The sequence below is a fragment of the Lonchura striata genome, chromosome 1A, assembly GCF_050655825.1.
Source record: "Lonchura striata isolate lonStrDom1 chromosome 1A, ASM5065582v1, whole genome shotgun sequence".
Taxonomy (NCBI): Eukaryota; Metazoa; Chordata; class Aves; order Passeriformes; family Estrildidae; genus Lonchura; species Lonchura striata.
Window position 1 is genome coordinate 22,453,238 of NC_140741.1, and position 23,905 is coordinate 22,477,142.

Consider the following 23,905-nt stretch of genomic DNA (forward strand, 5'->3'; position numbering starts at 1 on the left):
AGCAAGAGCCCAGGGCCAGACTTGAACTCATACTGTCAACATTAGAGAGGTTCTTGAAACTTAACTGCTGCAGGCATCATCAATTCAACTATCCTTGGTCAGATGAGGATGCTTGTACAGGACACCTTAGCCCAGTCTGAGAGCAATGACAAACTAGGAAAGGTCAGGCAATTCAAGAGAATCCGCACAGGAAGTTCATCAGCAATTTTACATACCCTGGCCACAGTCACCAGCATCAAATCCACATGAGAGGACATTGCAGGCCTGGTCACAGAATTTGTCTGCTAGCCAGGAATTAGCACAGCCTTGGTTACAGTATGAAACACCACTTATTCCTGCTCCAAACTGCCATGGTGGGCCATTCCCAATACCTCCAACTGCACCTCCACCAGCAACATAGCGATTGCCCCCACTGTTACCTAGAGAAAAGAGAAAAAAACAAACTCAGCAGAAGTAAGAATTTCAAATAATTGAAGAAAGGCACATTAAGGCCAGCATGTCAAAGCTAGACTGAAGACTAAACAATAATCAATGAAATTAAAAAGGGGCAAATCCTAACTAGACTTCTGAGAGTTTGTGCATACTATAGATTTTACACTCAGCGTAGAAGCTTAGGAATCAAGTGAAAAGGTTATCCAAAGTATCATATATTGTCTTAACTTCAAAAAGGCAGGCAGAAAACTGATTTACTACTCCTTGTGCTTGCCATCTTGACTTTGCAGTCTCCTAGAAATCTATCACTTCTTCAATCCAGAAGTACCACTTCATTTTATTACACTGCAGTCCTGAAAATTTGATCTAGGAACTAATAGTGTAGCTTCACAATCCATTATATAGATTGTGAGTCTAAATATATAATACTGTGTATTAATATATAATAATTTAAATTTCAAAACATCTCCATTCAGCTAATCAAATTTGATACCAAAAGATTATCCTATGTCCTATTATTTCCTGTCATTTTCCTTAAAAAATTGTAGTCTATAAGAAATAAGGTTTTACTCTAGAAGTCAACTTTTTTATTATTAAAGGAGGCAAATACTGTAGTTATATGAAAAAGACAAATTAAAGAATTATTCCTGTAAGGAAAAACAAACAGCTCACTTTTCCTAAATTCAACATTGCTGTCTTACCAATGCAATCACCTCCATCCCAATCACATGCTGAGTTATTACAGGCTTTATCACAGTAACCATCTTTAATCCATGAGCCAGGACATCCCTCAGCACAGTTTGGCACAGGCCACGTCAAGTACACCTGGAACAACATTAAATTCTGAGAGAAGGACTGGCAAATAGAAGTCAACTGAGCTCGTTTCTTTGAATATGGAGACTTACAATAATGTCTCCCTGTGTACAGTGCCTTAAGATTTCACAGAACTTTACAAATAGAATTTAAACCCCATTGTCTGTGAAATAAATGTTATCCCTTTCAAAGGGAGGGAAGAACTGAAGAGTTCCCAAGGCCATACAGCAAAGCCACAACAGCCAGAAATGGAAAGTAGAACTTCCCAAATCTACTACTGCAAACCATGTTCCAATGAAAACTAATATCTTCTCTTTTGTCAGATAGGAAGGGTGAACTTAAACTCTTAAATAGTGCTGCAGTTCACTTGTTCTCCTGACTCAAAATGTTTCTTCATTACTAAGCAGTCATGAGATAAGCAGCACACATTGAACATAATCCCTTGAAGCATCTCATCCTCTATGACTTAAATAATCCTAAGAATTGGCAGGATAAAAAGTGTGCATGTTTGTTCTTTCAAAGGAGGAGGCATTAAAAACCCCACACATTTTCCTTTACTTTATTGTTTCAAGATTTTAGCAGCATATTTCCTACAGCAACACTTGCTGATCAGGTTATCACAAACAACACTGCACCTAAGCTGACTTCATCATCATAGCTGGGATGAATAACTAAAAAACAATACAAATGCTGAAACAATATGGCTTATATGCCTCTATCCTTAGAGATTTAAACTAAAAGCCTCTTTAACATCTCCAGGTACAATTATTTTAATGTAGCTTAAACTAATTTTGCTCAACCCTTCTGTATGTGTATGCAAGTGTGCGCATCTGCCTGCATAAAATGTTTAATTCATTGGCCTTGTGTACCCACCGCTTTAATAGAAATAATAATACACAAATCTTTTTTTTCCTCCATGTCACTCTTGCAGATCAAGCTAATGGATGAAAACCCTGCTGGCAGGCAGAGTGCTTATGCATAACTATTGCTAATGTTTCCTCAGCATGCTTTCATTCCTTAAACCCCAGTTGTTGATAATGGGTTTGTTGAATGACTAAATTACTTTACAGTAATAAACGTGGAACAACATCTAGTATTTTAGCAAACAATTATACATATATAGTGTGTGTATATATATGTATGTGTGTATATATATATATATATGATTATTTACAAATTGGGTAAAGCTACTATGGGTGTCTGAACAGAGGCAATTAACAGTAAACTTTAATATTACAACCACTTCAAATGTCATCTAACCTCAGTACTTCCACAGGAAAGTCAATTCTTGTTTGAGTATTTCCCACAAAACAAAATTGCAAGGAAGGAAGACTAGCAACTGCCAAACACCACATCAGTCTTACCAGTGCTTCAACAGGAAGCAGGAGAATTAGAGAATAACTCTGAAACTAAAGTGAATCCTGAGAGAGGAACCATTATAACCACCCAAATGTAGAAGCAAACAAGAAACATAAAAATACAGAGAAGAGTCTTCTACACTCTGAACCTTACCCAACAGTTCTCTAGTTAAAAGGGGGAGTTAGTGCTCTCCCTTTCAAAGTAGCATTCCTTTGACTTTTATCATTAGAATAAAAAAGTTCTACTTCTGCTAAATAAGCTTTTCATAATGGCTTACCTTTTGACCTTTTGAGTGACTGTAAAAATCATCAGGCCAAACATCCTTCCCAAACATAACATCATCATTGAGATAAATAAACTTCTGAGAAAGGCCACTGATACGATGAATATGACTTTCAATAGCTGGTGAACTGAAGGTAGGCAAGTGACTCACATTCTGAAATATTTCCTAAAACAAGAAAACCCCCAACAACCAAAAACTGTTTCAGTCAGGCATACAAATACTTGACATTTATCTATTTAAAAAAATTATCAAGAATGAAGATAGATACAAAAGAAAAAAGACATTAAAGAAAAAAAAAAATACTTGAGTATCTCTTTCCCCACACAAAACCATTTTCAGTTCTTCTGCTTAACTAAGAAACGCGATTGCTCACAAAGTCACAAACTTTCACACACTCCTCTTTCAGTGAGTACTGGACCAGGCTCAGAGTACACATTTATAATTCTCATTAATTTGAGGCTGCACAAAATTTCTAGCAAACTGAATCTGTTGCAGCATTCAAAAAGTCAGGACTGTCCCATCTTTTTCAAGTTACTTCACCAGCAGTCAGCAGAAGCTGAGTAAGTATCTCCTTCGCACTTCGGTTGTGCAGAATTCCTATGGCATGTCCAGATACCAAAATTACTCATCTTGTAATAACCAGACAATTTGGTTTCAGTTATTCAGGAAGCTTGAAGGATTCCTTTTCTCTTTTTAAATAAGCTTTTGAGATGCATAGCTACTTTTTTTGTAGCGATCTTCTTAGTCACAGTAATTGTAATCCATCCTCAACACAAGTCTATTAGGTTATTAATGGTTTTGAGAGACTGCTTATACATTCAGATTACATTTTCTTCTCCCCAGGTTTTTATATATAGACTCTATAAGGAAATTAGACACAGGTGCATGTTAGCTGAAGCCTCAATATTTGGAAGATTGTACTAACAGGCTTGATATATATATTCTGTTTAGCCCAAATATAAAGACATACATGATAAAACCCGGGGTGAGCAAGAGAAGAGGTTGCCACTTCTTCCAAATAAATGCAGCCTTTTGCTGCAAGAGGATAACTGCATTTCAAATCAAACAGGCTATCTTTGATGGCCCTTTCACAGTGGAATTTTACCTGATGTGTCACTATAGTTATCCGAGGATTATCCAGGTTAAGCCAGGAAGGAATCTGCCCATTGGTGACAATGAAAATGTGCCGTACCCAAGGGGCGTGTCTCTCTATTGATCGCAACGAGTACCGCAGCTCTTCATTGTCCTCGAAGCGGCTGGCAGAAACATCTTCATCCTGCTTGGACTACAGAAAGAAAAAAATCTTTTCTTAGATTTTTAATAGGACACTAAAGTTCTGATCCAGCTAGGTAAGGACAGAGTGTTTTGGCATATGGGTGCATAAGCACTTCAGGACTTAAAAATTCAGAAATAAAAAGCATGTTGATAATAACCATTATTCTTATAAATAATCATATTCTTCCAAATTATCAAGGCAAACAATACAGTGTTCTGACATAACTGGCTGAACACCTGGTATAATTAGGATGTCTGCTGACCATGCTGAAAGAAATTCTTGGAGAATGAAGCAGAAAAAACACCCCTTCCTGCATTTCAAACCAGTAACGCCACCTTTCTGAAATCCAGTTTCAAGTACATTGCATCATGATCTAATGATATTAGGTGATATAAATGTCACCTAATATAGATATACAGGAAGTGTCATGATGTAGCTGCTCTTCAATTGTCCCCTGCTCTATTATTTTAAAGAATTTAAGCAGGAGAAAATGAACAGAACTTAGCCTAAATAATTTAACCAAATAGCTAAATGTTTCTGTATATTTTTATTAAATAGAAAACATTTTAGTAAGAAACTTATCAGTCAAGTAACAAAATTAGGTTTAGGACACTGGAACATGTTTCTTTTCACATTCATAAGAGCTTAATGACCTCTCCTAAAGCCAACAAGTAAGGTTGCCTAAAAGGAACTTTTCTAAAGTCCAGATGAAACACAAAACTCAAGAAAATAGTTGAATGTTTAATAATTGCCATTTTCACTGCAGATTGTACACACTGTACGTAAGTTTACTAATATATACAGTAACACAGCTTTCACATTTGCAAAAGAATAACAACTGAAAACTTTTTAGCAGCACCAGTAGCCATTGGCTAGGTACCCATTCACAAAATAAACTGTAATTTCAACATGGGGAAATATGAAGTTGAAGCTCAGGGCTGGTATTAACCAGGAAAAATTCCCCTAAAGTCCCATCACAGGATATGAAGACAGACTGCAAGCTTTTCAGGAGTGGGCACACTAACCATGCCATTTGATATTTACCATTAAAAATTAAATTCCAGAAGGAAGAAAATCCCAAAGACATATTATTACAGAATATCTTATCTTGAAACAGACACCTTGTTATTTAATTTCCTGTTCTTAAACCAAATATCCTTCATTGTATCAAAAGCATTTAAAGTAAACCCCCTTTTCCTTACTGACATCTGTATTTCAGGACTTCAAAATTTTTGAAAGAGAAGCCATTAGCATTTGCTCAGCATAAATGATGCTCCAAAGTAAAAAATGTTTAAGAAATATATTGGGAATGAGACAATCATGTTTGTTAAAAAAACCCTCCATTTCCTCACAGAAGCAGCCTGCTTATCTGCCAGTCAGGATCAGTTAAGCCTTTCAGGACTTAACTACACACAGCTTTATCAGAATATGTGTGCAGAGGGCAACATTTTTCACTTAGTAGAGAAGAGGGAAATTTAAATTAAGTATCACACTGTTTGATCCTTCCTTCCAATTGATTTGAGAACTGGACAGTGTTCTTGTGATGTCTTCTTACAAGCTAATAAATATTTGATTCCTAATAAATATTTGATTTCCAAGCTTCTGGAAAAAATCTCATGTTCCTTGTCATTGACTAGTTAGCTTCTATTTGCAGTTTTGAAAGGTTGTAGTATTTACCTGCTGTAAGAGAATTTACCCACCTGACTGACAGAGCTGAGGTCCCACAGTAAATAGGCAGGATTAAGCGTCAGTTCTTTCCCATCTATAGTCATGTTCTTCTTTGCTTGTTTGCTCAGTTCTTGGAAACCCTTGGGGTTATTCAGTTGCAAGAGAGCCACGCTGGCTTCTGAATAGAGCTGCAACTATAAAAGCAGAAAAAAACAACTCCAGCAGCACTCTTCCATCTTTTTGTTGTATTATTTTTACTAGAGTTACTTCAAAGAATGTTTCTAAAGAGCCTCAATTTCGTAAAAACACAAAAGTAAGTGGTGAAATGGGAACTAAAAACATTTAAAGATACAAAACACTTTGACTTTGTAAAGTAAATGTCTCTTTACACAATGATGCAGCAATGGAAAACCTTTTCATGTTTTAAATACTTTGGGAGTAAATTAATAGTAAGTCCCCACTCATTCTCTGTCACTCCAATAACAAAATTCATGTTTTATTATGTGACTGAAAGAATTGTCCTTTTTTTCCCCCATCTTAAACAAGGAATGATCCTCTCAGAAAATTAGGACTGATGTATCGTCACTGTCAGAAGTGTGAAACGTTCAGAATGGTTTACAGTTAGTTCAACCTACAGCTCTGAAATCTGAGATACAAAGGGCTCCAAAGCTAATCCATGTGGGTCTCCAAGCCCTTAGTGCTGGTTGCCAATATGCTGCTAAGGTCATTTCTTAGTTGTGGACTGTTTGATCTGTTTGCTGTTTTCATCTCTTGCCACCAGTAAGTCTGTATATCAGATCTCATAATGCACAGGATCAGGGGCTTGCACTACACGCTCTAATATAGTTTACAGATCACAAGGCATCAAAGCAGCTCCCTAGGAATATGGCATAACCCAATAAATGCTGTGTTTACCATATGAAGCAAGATGAGCAGACCCAATCAACCTAAAAGCATGACTGCACTTTGATTTTCCAAGTGCATACATTCAATAGTATAATTAAGAATAAACACAGTTAATCATTAATGATGCTATGTTTAATTTTGTTCCTTCAGGCAATATAAGACAACCACATCTACCACATTTTCAGTGTAAATGCAATTCATAAGCTATCAAATTTTAATAATCATGTTCAAAAAAGCAAAAAAAATCACAGATCCCTTTGGAACAACTCTAAGTGGTTTTATTTTTTTATTAAATCTGACCCTTTCTGCTCATTTTAAAACAACACTTGTCCCAGAGTTAGCAGCCCTTCCCTTAGCAAGACCAGCTGTTCCACTTGTGACATTTTAAAGCTGTTGATGCTTTGACTCATATGCTATTTGAGATCTTTCAATCTGACTTATGAGGCCTGTCATTAGAAAAATCTGATAAATCTCAGACCTTCCAGGGAATCATCTGAACTTATGGGTGGAAAGGATGGCTTCAGTAGCTGAATGGCTGAGGTATAGTTACGGACTGCAGGCAGCAACCTCCAAAAATATCAGCACTGAAATGCTGCAGATTGCAAAGCTGCCAGCACTGGGTATGTACTTTATTTAGCAATACAACAGTGCCACACAGTCCCTTAGAATCTCTCTCGTAAATCATATATACAACAAACCAAAATTATTACCATCTTAGAGCTTTGAAAGCATGTGAGAACATTTAGTTTCTCTTTAACTTGCTCCCAAACTCAGCAAAATAAGTACCTGTATTACAAACTCCTACTTTGATTACAAACACTTACCCCCCACTAACAGAGCATATATGCAGTCATTTTTAATTTGTAATATTCCAAGCATATACAGGAAGCAGTGGAAAAACATGTTCCATTTCTCAGCATCAGAATTTTAGCTAACCCCTGCACTGAATAGATCATTTTTATTACATCAAAGTGGGTTTTTTTCCAGTAATACCTTTTGAAGAAACCAGTCCTTTCATAAGTAGGCTACCAGTAAAGTTAGACTACAGTGAAGTTATCTGGTGAAATAACTAACTAGCTTACTTGCTATATTTGTGTGATCATAATACTATCTCTTGCAGCCACCTGTTTGCTCCAGAAACACTGATGAGCAGCAGTAAGAATCCCAAACCCCTCATCCTCCAGTGAGGACAGAAAACATCCAACATCACTGTGGCTGCAGTTTCCCATGTCAATTTACTTCCATTAGTAAGACTTCCCTAAGTTTCTAACATATCTTGTCTATATTATAGAAGTGTGTGTGCATGTGGATTAAAGGAGATGATACTTTGCAAACAGGGAGATCTACAAGCTCTTAGTTGTCCTTGAAGCAATTAGGATATTAAATCTTGAAGGAAAAATCAACACTCTCCAAAAATTTTGTACACTCCTCTGTACAATTTCAGTGAAAAATTGTTAGCATGACAGCCTCAAAAAACCCAAAAGCAAACAAATCAATGCTTAAAAAAATGTAGTTTTTAAGTTACAAGCATCTCTTTCAGCTGCATAGTAGTCTCTTTTAGAAATGTAGTTAAGGTAGCGGGCAGGCGGGAAACAAAAATTAAATGGTTGTTCTTCACATATAGGTCTTAAAGAAACCACTTTTGGTCTTAAAGAAACAGCTCAGCAGCCATCAGCTGCACAACCAGAGTAACACCTCCATCTAGTGGCTTTCTAATAAAAACAATAAAAAGCTGTCAAATATCACTTTCAATTTCATCTGTCATAACACACGACCTACAACAACAAATGTGACCAGCAGACACACTGCTGCTCAACTTTCATCTTGAAATAAACTTTCATACCTTTACATTACAGTGCAGGCCATAAGTACAAAAAAAAAAAAATCAGTAGACTCTTGACAGATATAATTCACCTTGAAAACAGGTCTATTAAATCATGAATCTTCACATTTTAATCACCTCTAGTTGAGCTCAGCTGCTTTGCTCAGATATTTAGAATTTTAGTAGAACTATCTGGTCAAAGAAGCTTTGGTCTGTCTTGGATTTAGAAGTAATTTCAACCAAACTAAAGCAATACAAGCAAAACAGCATTATCAACATACAACACAAATGCACCAATAACTACACTCCTACTTTTCTCATCTTTCTTTCCTTCTAGTAGCAGCATTGTTCAACTAATAGCAGCATTGCTCAAAGCATTTATTATTATTTCTTTACTTGTGGTGTTGAAGTAAGAAACAGCCACTTAAAGCAGACAGATCAGGAGGCATCTATGAGACATAAGTCTCAGACTTATGAGAATACAACTTTCTTCCTCTCCACCAAGCATCTCGCATCACTTCGGAAATTCCAGAAATGATAACAAGAGAGAAATTACTACAAAATGTCAGTGGAGACTGCAAATAATCAATCTTTTTTCTACTTAACTGTAGCACTAACCCATCATCTCCCTTTGGTAAGAAGAAAACCACACTTGACTGTGTTTACCATTACTGCCTACCTGCCATATCCACTGAAAGAAGAACTGACTCTGAGCTCAGAACCTACCAAAGGCTTCCATGCAAATAACCACATCCACACTTGATGTAAAAATCTTTATGCATGAAAATAAAACATTTCTTACCTTCACATGCATAAGTTTCTTCATAACATACATGAATTACTGCTATCAAGAATAGAGGACTGGTTGGGAAAGTATTCACTGCTATGACCACACAGGGTGTAATAATCCTGATTTAACTGCTCTAAAGCATCCACCAGGAAAAGAATCACAGACAGCAAGGATGACTGGAAAGAAAACCACAGAGTATTGTGGATACCTAAGAAAAAATGTGCTTATACAGATAAACACAATTTATATCTGTAAAGATAAGCGGTGTTTATATCTGCCTAACCAAATTGCAGAAGTGGAGCTCTTAGGAGCAATTACAGTGGCAATGTTTACACACAGATAACACATCAAGGAAGAGGGAACCAGCACAAACAGATGACACATGACCAATGACAAAAACCACAACTAAGACAGGGTAAGGAAAAATAATATAAAAAGATAATAGGCACAGGATGCCACTTCCATAAAGACACACAAGAAAAAGGAAAATATATCTAAGACAACCCAGAGATGTAGTCTTTATGCTCATCTGGAAAGCAATGAACCATATGAATATCCACTGTTGTTTAACTGCTGTGACACTAGAGATGCAAAGTCAAAAGAAAATACCTACTTAAGCATAAATAAGTGCTTAAAAACTCTATTAATCTGTTTTAGGGCATGTAGCAAGAGAGGTACAAATGTGTTTACTTTGCAAGGTTTCTGCCATTAGCAAGGCTCGAAGTCAGCTAACACAAGTTGAGACAAGAAAGAATTTGAGATTGCATTATGTTGGACTGTGACCAGCCTATGAAAGGAATTACACAAGATAATTTCTGCAACAGAGTGCATGGGTTGTTAGCCCAGCCTACCAAATGAAAAAAACAAAAGAAAAGGGAAAAGGACCTCATGTTCATTTGAGCACCAAGAACAAGCCACAAAGTGAATCAGCCCATATTACAGGTGTATATCCTACTGATGGAAACAAATTACCTATGGATTGCCATCCCATTACCTCTGCTAACTCCTCCTCTTCCACAAACTCCTTGGCCTCAATCCTTTTCACCCCACAAATCACAAAGCCAGTGGTTTTAACACATATCTTATAGTTCTACCTTCCACTAAACCTGACTGTAACTTTAATAGATGCCCAAATAGCAGGAGAGAACAGAAGGCACTAAATAGCAGTCACACAGGTTGTTTTCTGTTGCTTCGCAGCTGGGTGAGCTGAAGTGCAACTTGCTGAAGACCCTACAGAGCATGTGGCAGAGAGAAACACAGGGTTCAGTGCTGTTACCGCTAAGAGAACTAAGAGGGAAGAAAAAGCTAAGAAGCTACATAAACAAAATTCTGTCACATTTAACAAGCTAGTGATCTAGAATTCTACAGCAAGAAAACAGCCCCAGCAAATGGCTGAGAGAAACTGATAAGGCTGCCTTTTAATCAGCTGCCGGCTAGCAAATGTAATGCCTAAGAACTTGCAGTCACAGAAGGGACAATTGGTCTTTTACAGGCAGCTCTTTGAGTCACTATTTGCTACTCTTCACTACTCAGGGAAGAATCGCACAGAAACCCCCAGATTACTCTCAGAAATATCCTAAGTCTCCTAGGTGGGTGAGATTCCATACCTGAGCCATTCCAAAAGACCAGTACAACAAAGGCACTCTCCTCCAGAGCCTTACCAGTTTTACTTTAGAGGCCAGGCTCTCTGGCAGTTTTGTTCTTAGCTGGTTTGTTTCTTTGAATGTAGCTGGAAATCCACTAAGAAAGGCCAAGTCTTGCATTAATACCAGACCTGGAACTTCTTTGTCTGTAGTCTAAAAACAAGAAAACAAGTTCTAAGGACCATTTTAAAGGTAGAATAATTCACATAACAATAAGGGTTGCTCTGAAAGCTTTCACTTTTTACTACATGTGAGTTATGAAAAGAGAATAGCACAGAAACTTTCTAAAAATGTACAGAATGTTTAACACATACAAAAGTTAATCAACAGATTGTCAAAGTACATACCAAGTAACCCCTCCATACTATCTGTTTGCTGTTGTCTTTTAACATTCCAGAATGGGCAGCTTCAACTAGAATACATAAAATTGCAAATCAAAAACTTCTTCCAGTATAAAATCACTCCTTTTCTGTATTGAAGTAACCAAGAAATACTTTTACAAATTAAACACATATGAGTATTTATAGTGTGAAAAGTTGTCTTTACAAATAGTAAATAAACCTTGGTGGCAAAATAAAGAACAGTGGTTGGACTAGTGGTCAGGCACTACATATTAAACAAAATATGAAACTCATACCTGCTCTAAGACCTAAAGTGTTAAACACATGAATAATTTTGTCTTACAGTTGCTAATCCTTTGAACAAGGGCAGAACTTACTACACATTATTCAAATTAGACTTCACAGCAATTAAAAGAGGATTTCTAAAACTAATTTTCCTCAGTCTAAACCCCAGGCTCTTGAGATTATCACAGCAATACAGATATTCAGATATCAAACCTCTTTTGCAATAGCTCTTTAAAGCACAGAACTCTAATCATCTGTAATCAGTTGTCTGGGAGGTAAGCAAACAGTATCATTAATGTCATCATTCAGAGAAACAGTTTGAGGGCAAGAGAGACACTGAATGACTTGCTAAAGTCAAACAGAAAATCAGCATCGAAGTCAGTACTGGAGAAAAAAAAAAATAATAACCCCAAAACCAATTCACAGCAGCTTAAAAAATTTGCTTTAGAAAACTAGATGGAATCTGACATAGAGCTTCTTACCGTCCTTAGGGCTATCAAAAACAATCACAGTCACATTGGTGGAAGGATTTTTTGGTTTTGCTACAAAGAACATATTGTTAGCAGCTTGTAAAGCAGGATGGATGGAGGGCAGGTCTTTCAGTGTGACGTTGGCAGGCAGCGCAGGATCCAGGACAAGCATGGGCACTTTGATGCAGTGTGTCAGCAAACACTCCAGCTGCTTCTCACTACAGCAAAATACCAAAGCATATTTAGCACCACTACAAAACTGAAAATGAAAATCAATCTTGGATGCAATGGGAAAAAATTTTGTGAAATCTGATTAATTGTAACATTTGCTGTGGCAAGGGGAAATTATTGAAAAGCATGCTTATTTTCCTGCAGAAGACAAATATCTGACTGGTAGTGTTCATTCCCATAACTGTTTTTCCTAAAGTTTCCAAGATTTCCATAACCGTTATTTCTAAAGTTTCCAAGATTTCCAAGTCTGCCCATGCAAGAGACCTTATAGAAAAATATCTAAATAACAAAAGGACAAGCTAGGTCCTGCTGCTTCCTGACAGCAGAGACACAAGGGGCATGGACCCTCTACAGACAATTACTTGCAGTGCCACGTGACAAATGCCAGGTGAAAGCAACATGGAATTTTTAATGCATATATACCTGGAGTTTTACAACTCAAAAGCATGACATTTTTTTCATACTCAGAACAGGAGCTAACCCTAAACAGTGACAGGGATATGCATTCCAAACTCCAGAAATTGTTATCAGAAGCTCAATCATATATGTCACAATAACATTACTTTCATTCAGCAAATATATTATTATGCTGTCAGCTCTTGAAGTGACATAGGACTGCCTGCATAGGCTATAGAAAATCAAACCACCCCACAACTAGCATCTGCTTTCAGCTAATAATGAATAGGATATAATTTATTCCAATTTACGCCCAAAAACTCACCTCTTCTTTGTAGGTTCTGTTGCATTCTTTCCAAGGATTTCCCTATTACAAAATTTAAAAAAGGATAATAAATAACACTGAATTGAGCAAGGAATTGAGTCTAATTGCATATTGTTAATTGAGTCAGGGACACCTTGTCAAAGCACCAATAACCCAGAGAAAAAGCTGCCAAGGCCTTGCCATTGGCCTTACCAAGGCGAGTACAGACTGACATGTGCCCTTCACTGCTCACATGCAGTTTGGAGCTCAAACGTTCATGGCTGTGCTGAGAATTGTGGCAGCAGGACTCTTTCTGCTAACAGGAATTTATGGGGTTATTATTAGGTTATTAGCTTACTTATTAGTATTATTAGGTTACTTAACAAAATTGGAAAACACTGGTAAGAAACCAGGATGGAGTGACCTGAAACTAGGTTGACTTGATTGTTTTGCCTAACATAAATATTCTGATAAGGTCTGTGAAACAGCTCTTTTTATAGCAATGTGCATTGATTCCAAAGGCCATGAAAAAAAATTGTCTACATGGGAGGGAACCAGGTGTCCCTGTACATAGCAAACATGGTATAGTCACCAGTCTTATTCGTAAGCCTAATCTCAACTTTCCAAACCAGTGCTACATAAAAAAAAACATGTGTTTTTCCTTTCCTGAAATAGGAATCATAGCATGAGTGATGACAAAGATAAACTCACTAATATTAGCTATATGAGCTGGTAGGAAAATATTAGCATAAACTTGAAAGCTTTTCAGAGCAGAGACTGTGTATGTTTAAGGTCAATGAATTTAAAATTCTAATATTTCCAATGTTTATGTAACAAAGAAAAGATCAAGAATTTCCCTTGAGATCATACTGACAATTGAACCTAAACTGCAACACATAGCATGCCAAAAATCAGATCAATCCACTAACTTGTGGACTTCTCATTATTCTGAACTAAATTATTACAACCCTTAAAATACAGACTTGTTCTTCCATTTAGCATATTAACTGGCCAAAACAGATGACGTGAGCAGAGATGCTTATCAAAAACTAAATTAATGGTTACAAGACATAATCTAAGGTATCTGCAGCAGCCTGTGTTTGAATGCCTAGACCAGCAATTTTGCAGAACTCTATAGCTCAATCTACAACAACAAATGCAGCAATAACTGTCTTTACTTCCACAGATAAAGGCCAATTCATACCTTTATACCATGCATAAATTATTTGCCCAATTCTCAGTTTCAGTATTTGTGAGACTATGAATCTAATCTAAAACCAAGAACTTAAGAAACATGCTTAAGATTTTATGAAGCCTATTACTAAAAGAAATCCCAGAGGGATAGGGAGAGAAAAAAGAGATGAAGAGAGGTTATATATTTGAGGCACAATTTTATTATTATTTACAAACTGTTATAGAAATCAATACAAAATGACATACACAACACACAGTTTTCCACATGGCATTTCACAAATTCATGACAGGAAAGCATTAATTATTATACTTATCTTAAACAATTTTCTAATTAGACAGTACTTGACAGCTAAAAGTAGAACTGAAACAAGGTTTTGGGAATAATCAAATGAAAATGTGTTTTTAATTTACATATTGAGTAACATGGGGAAAATAACAACAAAGAAAACTAGTATAGCATTAGATTGCTGCTGTCAGTTAAAGGGAAAAAATATCTAAGATTATTACCTCATTATTTTCTGTTCTTCCTCCATCTGTTCCCTGACCTGTTGCAATTCTTTGATCAGTTCCATATCTGTGCCATTCACCCAGGTGTACACCACATCAATTGGCATGGGTAAACAAAGCCTACATAATTCAAAGGAAAGCCATATGAGCTCTTTAATATTACATTACAAGTGTTGTGGCATCCTACAATAGCAGTTTCTGTCTAACAAGGGAAATACTTGGTGTCTGGGCTGCAAACAAGACAAAGCAAAAAGACTCTCTTTAGCTATATATATCATGTCTCAATTATACACAAGCCTTTGATAAAACAGCACAGACATCAACCCAAAGAACACAAAGTGGTTTTAATGGTTCAGTAACTAAAGGAAATCTGAACTTTATGCTCTGAATTTCACTGACAGACTCCTGGCCCACTTCTTGAAAACCCACCAAATATTTTTCAAGTCTGTACCAAGACCTGAGCATATTCTTAATTCACAAACTACTTCAGATAGGACAGCATGAAGCATAACTTATTTAATTGTTATTTAATTGCACAGAGCCAGTAAGATCTCAGTAGGACCAGGTCTCTATCCTAGGAATGTCTCTTAGATTATATTAACAGGGCATTTCAGAAAACAACAATCTAATTTGGGTGCATGAATTCACACTCTAGACATGGCAGACAAATTAATTCTTGACACAGCTGAATATCCTGAAGCTGCTTCTGGAGAGTTAATACTTCCTAGCATGCATAAGGCAGAAGGAGGGAGTTTGGGTACCTTTTTCCTACTTTTTTTTATGATAATCTCATTTCCAAGGCCCACAGCTTTGTGTCAGAGCTACTGCCATAGGTGAATCCAAGTCCCATATAGCAGGAGGATACCCCAGTTATTCTCAAAAGTTCCAGTGTCAAGCTATTTAATACTTTCCTAAACTGTAGATGGCCTAGCAAACATTGGAAAACATCATCCTGTGACTCCATGGATTTCAGCATTAGAGAGGTTTGAAGATGTTCCCTCTCCACCCACTGCATCCTTCCAAAAGCATTCAAAGAGAGCTTGCAGACCAGGTATTCTGTCCACCTGCCCTTGCACAGCATTCTGTGCAGAGTAGCTTGCACCCAGCTTTGTTTTCTACTGGCTCAGACTCAACAACTGAAGCACAAAATTTGTTAAAAGGTCAGCCAGGAGCTTGTCACAGCACAATAGGCAGGAACATTTCGTTCTCAACTTATTGATGTTCCTAACTGAGCTGCAACACACAGAGGATAATGGTGGGGTATTCTGAGACAGCTGGAACATCTCAGCAGCAGTGCTGCCTTCCTTTAGCAGCACCACCCAGAAAGTCTCTCACATCTGCAGGAGGCTACCCTTCTATCAAAAAAAGTCAATTTACTGAATCAAATTACCCTTCTATTCAATTATTTCACTTTTTTCTCCAGAGATACCTTGTAAATTAACCAGAAGTTAGGTATGTTTTGAACTAAAACATCCTCCAGAGGAGTAGAAATTCAATGGCAGGAGCTCTTCCAGCTTTTTTGTATTTGTTGTGATCAGTTAAATTACTGGTTTGACAATACCTGGAATGCTACAGCTCAGAAAGGAGTGTTTTAGGTAGAAGCACCTGACTTAAAAAATTTAAAAAAATGTCCAGCCTTCAGCCTTCTGGGCAAAGTGCAGTGCTCATTCACCCAGGCTTCATTGAAGAACATAGTAAAATGGAGAGAGGCTTCACAGAAGTCAAAATTGCCTCACACCATAAAAATAGCTGGAGTTCTTTTGGATATACTATTTCCTAAAAGTGTGTGTCTATGCAATAGCAGATATACCTATGTAATTTCCCACACTATGCCTCATACAGCCAAAAGCTAGTAAATTCCACAGAGGAAAAGCATTTTTGGTCAGATGCAAGTACATCAATTCAATCAACCCTGGCATGGTGAGGTCATTCTTTGTTATCAGTGGCAATAGAGACAGACCAGTTTTAAAAAAAATATTAGTGAGTTGTTTGCAGATCCACTAGTCTAATTTCTCAAAATTTATCCAACTAGTCAATAAATTTCCTTAATGCACCCTTACAGCACACATTTTCAGAAAGTAATATTTATCAAACATAATAATAAAAACCAGATATCCCAAGTCAATTTGTTGTTTCCAACTAACACTGTAGGAACTTAAGCCAATACTGTTAATTCCATACTTCTCTGGACTTGGCCAAGGCTTTCTGGATGGTTTCATGGCTTCCTAAAGTACACCGGGAGCTTATCTTTTCAGAAGTATGTACTGGAATTTTGCTGTAAATTGGTTTAAAATTAAGAGGAACAGATACTACACTTCAGTAGTACTGCTCTCAAACACTGTTTTAACATTTGGAGTCTTCTGCAGATTGCTGAAATTCAGAGAAGCTCAAAAATTCTCTCTCAAATTCTGTAGCTGCGTTTCCTTCATATGGATTTACACATTCAGTCTTCATCAGAAACACCAGTGTGGCAAACAGGTTAAGCCCAAGGTGACCTGAGTTAATTTATTATTTACAGCCACTGTTCTAATCAGCTATTTCACCTCTTTGACGTGACTAACTTATGGTTCACTAACAGATGCGACTCAAAGGTGCAATTTGATTCCAAGTGGGAATTATCTTAACACCTTTCTACAGAAAATCATTGCTTTGGAAAATTCCTTGGAGACGCTCAAACAATTGGAGGTTTTTACATTTTTCTCTTTGCAAAGTGTACCCATTTTTACTTGCAAATCTAAAAACATCCATAGGATCCTGCTTGAAGCCAAAACCAGACCCACCAGTCCCCCAGACAGGACAGGGGAACATTTCCTGGCAGTAACTTCTCATAGTCATTATGTGTTTACATAAGAGAACCATCATCACAGCTGAGACTGTAGGTAGAAGACAAACTTTTGTCTCAACATCCACTGTTGCCGAACGAGTACAGCAGATTTTGGATCTCTCCCAAGCTACCATATGGTGATCTCCAACCTTGCTGAGCCTCTTTATGAACAGTAGAAGTCTGAGCTGCTCATAGTAAACCTCCCAGCCCTCCTGCCTGTTCCAGCCCTGTAATTATGCACTAACAGTAACTCAGCTGTTCCACTGCTATTCCTGCTCCCTGATTTGTACATCTTTTCCTCTCTTCAGCCTCACTCAGCTCAGTTAATGGCTGGCCAACCACTGACAGCTCTCACTTCTGCATCATACTGAAATCAGGCTGCACATTTTAAAAGTTGGGGATTATTCCTTCACATCTTTCCATATGTATTTCTGAGTTTTAAACAGGACATCCTCGAATAGCAAAGTTACACTTCATAGTAAGTAAATTATACTTACTGTATAGTAAATACTATACTGTACTTACTTACCATTTGCAAGTACAGTAATAAAAAGCAGTCCTCGTCCAAAACACTCATGCATGGAACTCCACTATTTAGTTTCCTTTTCTCCCTTTTTATTTTCATATCAAAACTCAGTCTGCAAAACCGGCTTTGGACAAAGTACCTTGGTAAAAAGCCCTGGAATTCCTAGTGCATTCTCTCAAGCTTTGTAAGAGCTTGAGCAATAGAAGAAGTAAGTTTAGCAGCTGATGTGGCTACCTGAAAAGTGCCACAGTTGGGATGCCAAGGGTTTGCAACTGGAAGGCAAAACAACCAAAAGCCATTGCTAAACTCCAAGGCAAGACCAGAAGTCTGCCTTGGTCTGGTAGAGAGCAGTGTTCAATAGGAGTTACTGATGATGTCATTGTTTTTGTGTGATGAGCTTTTTGAGCTTATCATCATAAGGAGCTTGCCCATATACACAAATTTGCCTACAATTCACAGTGAGCTTTTGAAAGAACAGAGAATTTTACCTGCAAAGCTCCTAAAGAACAACACAACTCAAATTCAATTGAAGGCCCACTAATACTTCCCAAAGGCCATGCAGGTTTTACTTTCCACAAAGCAGTACATCTGCTTAATTTTCTAACCAACAAGCCTCCTGTTCTCCAACTCTGAATATTTTTCTCTAGCACTAAAATAGGAACTGATTAAAATCACTGGACAAGCTAGATTCAATATGGAAGTCCTCAGTTTATGTGTAGCTCTATCTATATGTTGCATTGATACCAGTCTAAAAAGTCCAGTAAACCACCATTGATGCAAATGCCTCCTGCAAGACAGGGTCCATTACTGCACTTGTGAAGTTTGATAATAAAAATTAATTGAACCCCTGACAAGGGACAACTAAAAGTCAACAAATGCCTAAAAGTATGCCTCTACCAAGACTTGTGGTTGGTCTGAATTTTTAGAGGAAGTTGGTAGCTGCACACAAATATCACAGCAAACTTCCCTGTTACTCCTGACATAAGACTGCTAAAGGCATATGGGTGAACTGGAATAATTTAAGCAGCCATCATGAAAAACTTAAAGCTTTTGCTCAGGCAGCCAAGAGTTCCTCAGCAGGCACTGGATGTTTTGCTCCCAATCCTCAATAATGAACACTAGCAAAGGAGTGCTTTACACAACCACAATGAAGGAAACATTTGCAGAAATGGGAAGTGACTATATCTACACCACAACAGTAAGATTTGTGATTTTGTTTTGGAAAAAGTCAATGGCTTTATAAAAACACTCCAGTTAATTATCACAAAGTCAGGGATTTTAGCAGCAAGAGGACCAAACTGCCACATTTCATTTCAGTACTGCTAAAATATGTAAACAATTAAGCTATTCATCCATATGTAACTCTTCTTTTATCTGTCATCCATTGGAAAATGGTGGAGAGGAGTAGAAGAGACTATAAAAGTTCCCAGTATTCACCAACACCATGCAATGAATTTTACAGAGTTATCTCACACCAACTAAAGCGTGACAAATTGATCTGATCATTTCTACTGTACTATGATGCAACAAACCTCAAGGCAGATTAAAGCTTCTGCTTTCAGGGTTCGTTTTTATCCCAGTCAAGTGTATCAATATTAAGAGTCTGATGATACCTGCTAAGTAGCTTTCTTTCACCCACACAGTCCACTTACTCCCTGAGCAACAGACCCTATGGCTATTCAGACATGAATGATGAAAACACAGGAAGTCATGTAGCAGTTAATACAACTAAAATAAATGACCCATATGACTTGGTTTTCAACTTGCTGTGAGAGATTTTCCCATGCACTCAGCTTTTAAAACCTTCTTACTAGCTTTGTGACTTCTCTGCTAAATAATGATCATCACGAGACATCACAGAAAACACAGGCAATTTAAAAATAACTTCTCAAAACACTGAGTATTGAAATGTTAAGCACATAGGAACAGTACTTATGTTTTCCTGTCTTAACTTGGAAAACATGTCATGGCCTCTCTTCATTGTTAAAATTGTCATCATTCTTATGTTTCTTTAGAGACTTAAATACATTCAAAACATAAATTTATTATATGACTAGAGCTTTCAAAAGCCAATCTTCCAAACTATGAGATTATGCACTAAGCTCTCACAAAGTTTAAACTTTGCTGCAGATTTGGAGCCCATACAGTAAGGTTCTACTCAACGCTATGTTACTTCAACTAATATATTTTATTTAAATATTTAATTAACAAGTAAAATGTGCAATAGTGTCAAGTGCAGGTAAAGCTCACCTATTCTGAAATGATTTGCCAGCGACGTTGTCTCTATATGAATCAAACATAACATGATACTGGTCTCTACTCCACTCCAAGACAACCTGCAAAGGAAAAAAACCAAAACCACTTGATGTCACCACCTGTTAGACACTTAATTTTCACCTTTTGAAATGTTTAACCACAACCAATTTCATTCAAATCGATCCATGCATTCGTGAACAACTGAGCAGATCACAATCCCAACTAAATTATGACACTGAGGCAGCAATCAGACCCAGAACTGAAGAGCATACTTAATTTAAACAAACTTTGCTTTTCTATGCAACAAAAGGATTTCATTACTTATGTACACTCTTTTTAAACTACTTTTTATTTAGGTCACCTTCCCCTTGTTTCTCAGCATTTAAAAATTCAGGACTGATTTCCCAAAACTGAGACCTAAATCAAATGCACTTCAATACAAGCAGGAAACCCCTAACACACACACACCCCTTCACAATTTTGTTCATCTTTTTCTATCCTCATACAGGATATACTGAAGTATATACACCTTCAAAATCTGAGCTCTGCAAACAAACAGCCAGGGAAAAAACCCACAATTTTTCAACAATAAAAGTGGTAAATATGCTTTGACATAATAAAGAAGTCCAGGTATTTTGAGATAGAAGTAATATAAAACATATACATTCTCCCCTGAGATAAACTAGACATCTTGATATCTTTTACAGTGAAAGTCCAACCTTGAAAACTACAGCAGCATTTTGTGATGTTTTAGAGTTGAAGGCACGGTGGCTGAATTTACTGGGATATGTACATATCTGTATGTACTGGAGAGTGAAAAAAGCCAAAACAAAAAGAAAGAAAACCAGGAAAACATAGTACTTATAGTACTTACTTTACACCACTCTCCCCAGATTTATATGCTATTATCGCTTATTTCTTGCATTGTAGTAACTATTAAATATACCATTTCTCTAAGATCACTTTCAAAACCATAAACAAACCATCCTCCCTCTTAAAAGGTTATACATCCACTCATTGCCACTGTAGCAAATTAAAGCCTTCCCTAGAGCAGGGAAGCTCCATCATGTGCCTGAGTGACAAGAGCACACACGCAATTCCTGCCAGAGCTGAACACTGTCTCTTTGTAACCAGGATCACATCAGCACACTCCATTCCACTCACACAAAGGACACAGATTGCCCAGGTAGGCATAAAAATCTCCTCCCTGAAATACCCAGGTCAGGAATTGTCATAAAAACACAATTTGTGCATTTCTTAATGCACAAGTTATTAAGTCCTTCTGCCAAATGCCAGGTTTAATATAGCACACATTGGAAGTTCACATCCAGGTGGAAACATTTGCTTCTACTGATAATGACACACTGATACATTGTGACTGATCTGAGTCTAGAAGAAATACAGAAGTATTTGAGTAAGATTATTTTATATGAAGAATATGTCTCTGCAGAAGAACAACATTAACCATTCCAGCCTTTGTCTTTTGTATAACTATAGCCAAAAAGAAGACAGATCTCTCAGGAGCACAAAAGGAACAAAGTCAAAAACTCTTCCTACCCGATACATTTTTTCCCTGCAACTGTTTCCTCCTCACACATTATGTATGCATCGTGCAATAATGCCTAGAGGCTGTTTTGCTTCAACTTTACATACTGGAATTACAAAACCACCAGGGGAACATTAAAGAGCAAGGGGAGAAACACTGCCTATTAGGAGATTCTGTATCAGACATGGTAACAGTGTCTCTGGCATGTTCTGGTTATAAAGCCTTTTACAAAGCAGAGCCACCTACGAAAGGACGGCCAAGAAGGGTTTATAATCAAACTGCCCTAATACTTCAAGCTCATCTTTCAAATAGGGAACAGCATTGACTTAGACCTCACTGCCCTGTATGTTTTTGCAGAAAAATTTCTCACTTATGTTCATTGCCCTAGAATTTCACCGAGCTCAAGGTTTTCCTTCAAATCAAGAGAATTTTCAGCTTCTGGCTGTGAGAATATCATTACCAACCCCAAATTATTTGCCCTAACCATCCATTTTTACTCCATTTGTAATACTGGTATTAGCATGAACCTACGAAAGCAGACCTAACTTTGTCTACTAGAACAAGAAAAAAAAATCTGACTCTTGGGGTGGGGAAAAAGCAGAACTGCAAATGCTGTTCAGACACCAGGGTCTGATAAGTACTGCCTCACGCTGCTTTTTATTGCTTGAGTTTCCTGCAGATGGCTAAAAGTGGTTAAGCTGTTAATTTCTAGAAAGATTTCTTGGTTTCATTTTCTGAACAGCTTTATAGGTTTTTATTAGTTGCTGCCTTGGAGATTCTGTACTAATGAAGTATTTCCATTCCCACAATAGTTGTCAGAAGAGGTCTAACAGTGTTCATTCTCACAAGCCTTGTCTCTCCTAAGTCACTGAACTATCACTGTTTACAAAATACAAAGGCAAAAAGCAAGATGCATGCAAACATCTCTCTCCAAGCTTATCTATCACCCTTGGATAGAAAAAAAAAAGTAAAAAAAAAAAATTGCAGGCATTTAGTTGGTGTTTTTCAGCTGTTTTTGGGGTTTTTTTATTACTGGTCACTTTTTTCTTCATTTATGTTTTGGAAAATCTACTCCTATATGAATCTTCCAGTTCTTTTGCTCACTCTCTAAATTGTATCTAAGCTTTCCAAGTAGCTTTTAAAGGCCTGGAAGCAGTAAACCAAGATTTAGCAGGAAAATCTGAGCAGTGATTTCAACTGATTCTTACCAAATTCAGCCATAACCTACACAACTACTGAAATATTTTTAAGGACCTTCAGAGTTCTCTGATAATCTATAGTCATGTTTTAAGTCCCCATTCTGAGGAAATGCAAAACTATGTCAGTTTCACAGCAGCACAAAAACTACACCAATCTAAGTTGATACTCATGTACAAAGAGACACCTATGAGTACTTTACAATTACTTAATTTGCTGATGCCTTGGAAGTGTTTCAGGAACTTGTGGTCCCTACAAGACAGCAGAGATTAGTACTTTATGCGAAGATGTGTTAATATACAAAATAAAGTTTTGATGGTGGTACACGCAAGACTTTCAGATAATACTCTTTATGGCTCTTCTTTTTTTTTTTCCCTGTATCTGAAAGAGCTCATCAAATTAAAACAAAGGAAAAAAACCCAAAAACATCTTCGGAATCACGAAATTCCAGTCTGTTTGTATTGAACATTGTCATCCTTTCAGACTTACAAAATTGATTTCCCTGATTCCTCACTACATTCACAAGTGCTGCGCTGAACTAGGATTCATTTTCTCCTCTCCAGATCCATTCAGTGATGACTTACCAAATTGACAGGACCAAATCAACAGGACAATGTGAAATGAAGATTGAAACATTCAACACATCCGTGTAAAATCATATCGAGAAGTGCAATTACATTGCAGCATTTACAAAATAATGCGAGCGAATTAAGTAACAAGAAGGGAGTAAAGCAGACTCTGCTGTGCAGTTTGGAGGGAGGACACACGAAAGATTCTGTCACTCCCAGTCGACACGCGAAGGTGACATCCAGCACAAGCCTTAAAGGACTCAAAAA

The 23,905-nt window shown here is 37.2% G+C and overlaps 1 protein-coding gene across 4 annotated transcripts in view; it reads right to left on the reverse strand.

The window, feature by feature from the left end:
* The window catches only part of GNPTAB (N-acetylglucosamine-1-phosphate transferase subunits alpha and beta), a 48,895-nt gene that overhangs the window by 13,260 nt on the left and 11,730 nt on the right, over positions 1 to 23,905 (reverse strand). For 2 of the 4 annotated variants that reach the window (XM_085570278.1, XM_021536412.4), the window contains 11 exons: positions 20,321 to 20,406; positions 14,721 to 14,840; positions 13,041 to 13,082; positions 12,101 to 12,306; positions 11,340 to 11,404; positions 10,957 to 11,145; positions 5,864 to 6,025; positions 3,993 to 4,172; positions 2,882 to 3,052; positions 1,134 to 1,257; positions 216 to 419 (listed from right to left, as the gene is read on the reverse strand). In XM_085570278.1, coding sequence (XP_085426404.1) covers positions 216 to 419; positions 1,134 to 1,257; positions 2,882 to 3,052; positions 3,993 to 4,172; positions 5,864 to 6,025; positions 10,957 to 11,145; positions 11,340 to 11,404; positions 12,101 to 12,306; positions 13,041 to 13,082; positions 14,721 to 14,840; positions 20,321 to 20,406 — 1,549 coding nt within the window. The remainder of the gene's footprint in view (positions 1 to 215; positions 420 to 1,133; positions 1,258 to 2,881; positions 3,053 to 3,992; positions 4,173 to 5,863; positions 6,026 to 10,956; positions 11,146 to 11,339; positions 11,405 to 12,100; positions 12,307 to 13,040; positions 13,083 to 14,720; positions 14,841 to 20,320; positions 20,407 to 23,905) is intronic. The other 2 variants (XM_021536422.4, XM_085570279.1) reach the window with 1 other exon arrangement.